At 60.8% G+C, this 5,602-nt stretch overlaps 1 protein-coding gene across 1 annotated transcript; it reads right to left on the bottom strand.

Annotated features, from left to right (window-relative positions):
- Positions 1–2,243: 2,243 nt before the first annotated feature.
- On the bottom strand, positions 2,244–5,602 carry RAN (RAN, member RAS oncogene family). Its single transcript, XM_081114097.1, has 6 exons — positions 5,448–5,602; positions 4,857–4,902; positions 4,427–4,637; positions 3,037–3,224; positions 2,716–2,886; positions 2,244–2,637 (listed from the first exon to the last, which is right to left on the bottom strand). Exons 2-6 carry the CDS (start codon positions 4,890–4,892, stop codon positions 2,593–2,595), a joined length of 651 nt encoding a protein of 216 aa, XP_080970223.1. The 5' UTR covers positions 4,893–4,902; positions 5,448–5,602; the 3' UTR covers positions 2,244–2,592.

Raw genomic sequence — 5,602 nt, 5'->3', positions numbered from 1 at the left:
GACGCTCTGGGCCGACACCACCGCCCTGAGCGCCTCCGAGGCTAAGAGCCTGCTCCCCCATCCCATTGGGCCAGCCCCACCCCAACCCACCCCCATCCCTGTCTCCCTCGTTCCCACGGGAAGTTGAGCCCTGGGGACAGGAGTGAGCAGACAGGCCCTGGCCCTCATGGCAGTGAGACCTGGGGGGGTAGGGGGGGACACCCCAGCCCGGACCAGTCCCCCCCACTCCCCCCGGCCGGGGGCAGCGCCGTCCACAGCAGCCCGGGCCCAGGCGCCGACAGCAGGCCGGGCTGCAGAACCTCCTCCTCGGGGAACCCTCAGCCCCGCTGGCTCCTTCCACCAACTTTCCTCAGAATTTGAAAAAGGACCACGGTGACCCAGGCTGGGCCAGACCCCCTCCTGTGGCCTCAGCCTTAGGCCGCGAGGGCTGTGGTGCTGAGACCTCTGGGAGGCTTCCAGCCCGAAGGGTCCCGGGGCGCGAGGGGCCTGGGCTGATGCCGCCCGCAGTGCCGGCCGCCGGGGCCCTCGAACCCCAGGGAAGGCGGCTGGTCCCACCTGCACGGGTCGAACCAATGCCGCCAGCATCAGCTCAGCATGTGATTTACCAAAGAAACAGCAAATCCTCACGAAGGGAGTCACTTCAGGTCCCCGCCATCAGCCAGGAAATTGGTGCTTATTTTTGAAAACCCAGTATTTTGAGGTTGAAAACCAGTCTGTCGGGGCTTTAAACAGCACGGGCCACGCACGCGAGAAAGCTGCTTCTCAAAACCGTTCCACCCGCACCTGACGCCCCCCCCCCCCCCCAACTCTCGCTTTCGGTGGGATGTTCAGCAAATGGAAAGAAGACTCGCCTCCCAGGCAGCAAACCAGTGACCTAGAGCCAGGGCTGGCCCCTCCTGTAGGTCACAGGCTCAGTGACAGCCCCCCGACGCCAGCCTGCAGACACAGGCCGCCTCCCCCCTGTATAACCCGGACAGAAATCCGCTCCCCACAAGGCGACCTGTGCTACGTTTCACAGGCACCGGCGACTCGGGGAGCCCAAGCGTTCTGCAGGGTATTTCCTCCCGCCGACGGGTGAATGCTCTCCCACCCCAGCAAACAAGCAGCCTCTGAGACGCAGCCACGCGGGGACACTCACCATCGAGGACCCACCACTCGGTTCTGCACACGCACGTGCAGCCCCCACAGCAAAGCACCTGCAAGGGCTCGTCCTGACCCTCCCACACCTGGGTCTGAATTGAATATAGCTCAGCACACAGCAGCAATGCAAATATGTTCATGTTTATTCTATCTTAAGTGAAACTTAATCAATTCTACCCTTTGAATCTTATTTTTCTGCATATTTAAGTGGTTCTTTGTAAGGGAAAACTGGGCCACTCAAGAGCTTTGGTAAAACTGTAGCCGAACCTACTTACATGAGCGCAGCAGCTCGTCCATTAAGACCCCCAATTCTACAGGGCGGTGCCCCCAGGACCGCCAGGCAAGGCGGCGCCCGTTCATTCTCACCATGGAAACCGTACAGACACCGAGGAGCAAGACCTACTCCTCCCCGTAGCGGCCTGCCGGCTGGTCGTCCACATCCTTGCACCAACTCACAAAACGACAGCACGAAAGCTGTGGTGTGTCCGACTGACATCCTCGGTTTGGCATCTTCAAAGCCTGGGAGTCACTGGAAAGCAGTGGCAAACACGGAACACGGAACACCTCCTGGCCTCGGCTCCACGTCGACATCAACACCAGAGCAAAACGCAGGTGAGCGTGGCCTTTACATTCATCCTAACAGAGACGCTTCCCACCAGCCCCTGCTGTCACTTGCACATGCCCCCCCCCCCCCCCCAGCTCTGTGCTACCACATGGCCACCTTTGCCATCAAACAGAAGCATCCTTGGTTCTTCAAGTGCCGGTCGCACGCACCACCTTCACTCTGGCGGCTGCTAAATCCTGAACGGGCACTTCCCAGGTGACACGCCGGCCAGAAGGCGGGGGCGGAGGGGGCGGGAGAGGTGCTACTTTAGCTTAACTGCATTGGCAACATTTACAGCTCTTAACAACTTACCAAATAAATATTGACCTGCCATAACATTCATGTGAAATGACCCAAATGTACAAAAAATAAAGACTGGGAAAATCGAAGGTAACAGACTCCCAATGAAGAAACAGTAGTAAAGGCATTCTAAACAGCAACGGCACAGTCTCGTTAGCGGTTTTCAAATGCTCATTAAACAAGGGATAAGCTCACTTGCTTAGATATTTGAAATACAACTTTATTCTGATTCTAAACGAAAAGGAATGGGAATGACAGTAACAAACAAGGTTTCACCACTGAGTATTGTGATGCGACTGCAGCATTCTTATAGTTGAAACTCAATACGGAAACAACTGCGTTCCAAAACAGCTAAATATGCAGGTCCGAAAAGTGAAGGTATTTTAACTGCCACATTCACTCGAAGCCCATTCATCTCAGCATCCCAGGATCAAGCACAGGTTCTCTTTGCTTAGCTATATAATAAAGTGGCAAACACGCGGCACCACTGACATCACAGGACAGTTGCCTATAAAACTAGACTTCTGACGCTGGGCTCCAGCTTCCGCTCACAGGTCGTCATCCTCGTCTGGGAGCGCCGTGGTCTGAGCAACCTGGACAGAGAGACAGGCGTGTCACGCTGCAGGCGCAGCGGCCGGCGAGCTCCCAGCGTCCCCGGGGAGGACACTCACCTCTAGATCGTGCTCATACTGTGCTGCCAGCGCGGGGTCCATGACCACCTCTGGAGGGGCGAGAGCAGGCATGGCGACGAACTCCAAGTTGGGGTCGCCGATGAGTTTTCTAGCAAGCCAGAGGAAAGGCTTTTCAAAGTTGTAGTTACTTTTGGCAGAAATGTCGTAGTACTGTGAAAAAGAGAAGTAAAATTCAGTTATTCTAGGAGACGTTTCGACCCAAAAGCCAAAATCCTTTCGATCCACACATTTCGGGTCGCCGTAATGGACGCCACTGAGCTTTCACTGAAGGGGACAGTTCCGTACACCGAGGGCCCGCACCTGAAGGTTCTTCTTTCGGTGGAAGACAATGGACTTTGCCTTCACTTTCCTGTCCTTGATGTCCACTTTGTTGCCACACAAGACGATGGGGATGTTCTCACACACGCGCACCAGGTCTCGATGCCAGTTGGGCACGTTCTTGTAAGTAACTCTCGAGGTTACATCGAACATTATGATGGCACACTGGGCTGAAAGGTGGGTTTACAGAGATTAGCACTTTCCCAGGAATTTCCAACACGGATGCGAAATAATAGGAACTATGAATTCGAACTCGTGGTCTCAGGCCAAACTGCAGGTCAACTCATTGTTTCTCAATTTCAAGGCCTCCCAATTCTAAGTTGTACTAAACAATACGTGTGTGCAGTGGAACCTCGTTTCTCAAACTTAATTTGTTCCAGAAGGCTGTTCGAAAACCGAATCATTTTTCCCATTAGGAATAAACTGAATTAACCTGTTCCAGGCCCCCAAATGACGCCACTTTAACCTTTCTTACATACGGTGCAAGTCTATTGTGCTATAAACACTAAAAATTAAAAGGACATGAAATGTAAATTTAACAGAGAAAAGGAAACGTACGGTAAAAATGAAAATGTAACCAGTATCAGCAACAAAAGCGGAAAACACAAAAACATTCACACACAACGTCCCGAGATGGGGACGGTGTAAACGGGCTCACGTTGGTGACTGGTCACCCAGGGGCAGCAGGAAGGGCCATCAGGATGAAAGGCCAGCCCGCCACCCCCCGCTGCCCTGAAACACCCCCTCTTCGCCTCGTCCCCACGAGCACCCCCAGGAGATCACGGCAACCAGCCTTCACCCAGAGAGCCCACCCCGCACCACGAGGGTCCACCAGAGACCGGCCCTTTACTAGGCCCTCGGGTGGCGAGTCCACAGGGTGTGTTCTGTTTTAAAGCAGCTGAGCCTCCACTATGGACCTGCACCCACAGCCCGACCAAGGGAGTCCGAGAGCGGGCAGCGCGGCCAGGGGGGCGCCCAGCGACCCAGACCCAGAGCCCAATCCCAGAAGCCGGTTTTCTCTCTGCTCATCTTTCTGGAGCAACAATGAACATTCCTTCCCTTTGCCATTTTTAAACCAAGCATTTTGGGGGGAATTGTTTATTTTGCAAAACTCAGTGCCGTTAAAAAGAAATCAGCGGGTCCCACTCCACACTGGCCACCAGCACGCTGCTCCTTGGACCCAGTGTGTGGTCGGCCCGGCCGCGTCTGCGTCCCGGGGCGACCCCCAATGCGCCCCCAAAACCAAGTCTCCACGCGCTGCCGCGGCCCGATCCCCGCGAGCCTCCGTGTCCACCAGGGCACCGCGCCCCGGATGCCCGACACCTGCATCCGAGCGTCCCCCCTGCCCCCAGGCCCGCGGGGGGGGACCCACCTTGGATGTAGTAGCCGTCGCGCAGCCCCCCGAACTTCTCCTGCCCGGCCGTGTCCCACACGTTGAACTTGATGGGCCCGCGGTTGGTGTGGAACACGAGCGGGTGCACCTCCACGCCCAGCGTGGCCACGTACTTCTTCTCGAACTCGCCGGTCAGGTGGCGCTTCACGAAGGTGGTCTTCCCGGTGCCGCCGTCCCCGACCAGCACCAGCTGCGGAGGCGCGTCCGTGAGCGGCGCCCCAGCCCGGCCGCCCGGCCCTCCCCGCCCAGGACCCCGGGAAGCGGCCCGGCCACCGCAGGGGTCCCCGCGGCCACGCTGCCCGCCCGCCCGCCCGCGGCCCCGCAGGAGCCCCGGCTAACAAAGGCGGGGGACGGCCCCCCGCGCCCAGGGCCGCCTCCCCTCCGGCCCCCGCCCCCGGGGGCGACGTACCTTGAACTGCACTTGGGGTTCCCCTTGGGCGGCCATGGCGATGTCACTGCGGGGCGGAGAGGAGGCGTCAGGCCCGCGCGGGGCGGGCGGACGGGCCGGGGCACATGGCGGGCGGCCCACGTGCGCCCACAAAGGCCGGCGCCCCGCGCCCAGCGCGGGCGGGCAGGGCGGCGGCGGCACGAGGGCGCGCAATGGCGGCGGGTCCCCGCCCGCTCATTCAGCGCCGGGCCGGCCGCGCGCCCGCCCGCCCGGGAGCCGCTCGGAGGCCGGGCCGCCCCAAGCGCCTGGTCACGCGGCCGGCCGGGCCTCGGCTCTCCGGCCCGCCCCGCCCGGGCCCTCCGATGCGACCCAGCGCCCGCCCACCCGCCCCGATCCCCGCGCTGGGACCCCGGCCCGTGGCCTCCGCCACCGGGAGGGAGAGGAGCCGGAGCCCGCGCCCGCCCGCCCGCCCGCCGCCTGGGCCCGCGGTAACCGCCCGCTGCTGGCCGCCGCCCGGGCCGCCGCCGCGCCGCCCCGGCCCCGCCCTCGGCCCCGGCCCCCGTCCTCGGGCCCCGGCCCCGGGCCCCGGCCCGGCTCCGCCGCCGCCGATACCTTCCAGAACCGTCTCCCGGGCCGACTGACTGAGAGCTGGAAAGATGGCGGAAGCGCGATTCAAATGCCCGGAGACGCAGCCGACGCCGGCGCGCGCCGAAGGGGGCGGGGCAACGGCGCGGCGCGGCGCGGCTCCCACGTGGCCTGGCGCGCGC

This window comes from Myotis nattereri (assembly GCF_964212035.1).
Source record: "Myotis nattereri genome assembly, chromosome: 19".
NCBI classification, from domain to species: Eukaryota; Metazoa; Chordata; class Mammalia; order Chiroptera; family Vespertilionidae; genus Myotis; species Myotis nattereri.
Note: the sequence above shows the minus strand (reverse complement) of the source record. Positions and strands in the feature narration are given on the sequence as shown.

Excerpts from the sequence above, each read along its gene's own strand:
- RAN (XM_081114097.1), bottom strand. The coding sequence starts at position 4,892 with ATGGCCGCCCAAGGGGAACCCCAAGTGCAGTTCAAG. Across the intron at positions 3,225-4,426 it reads CGACGGCTACTACATCCAAG|CCCAGTGTGCCATCATAATG; the intron begins GTGGGTCCCCCC and ends CCCACCTTTCAG. Across the intron at positions 2,887-3,036 it reads ACCGAAAGAAGAACCTTCAG|TACTACGACATTTCTGCCAA; the intron begins GTGCGGGCCCTC and ends TCTTTTTCACAG.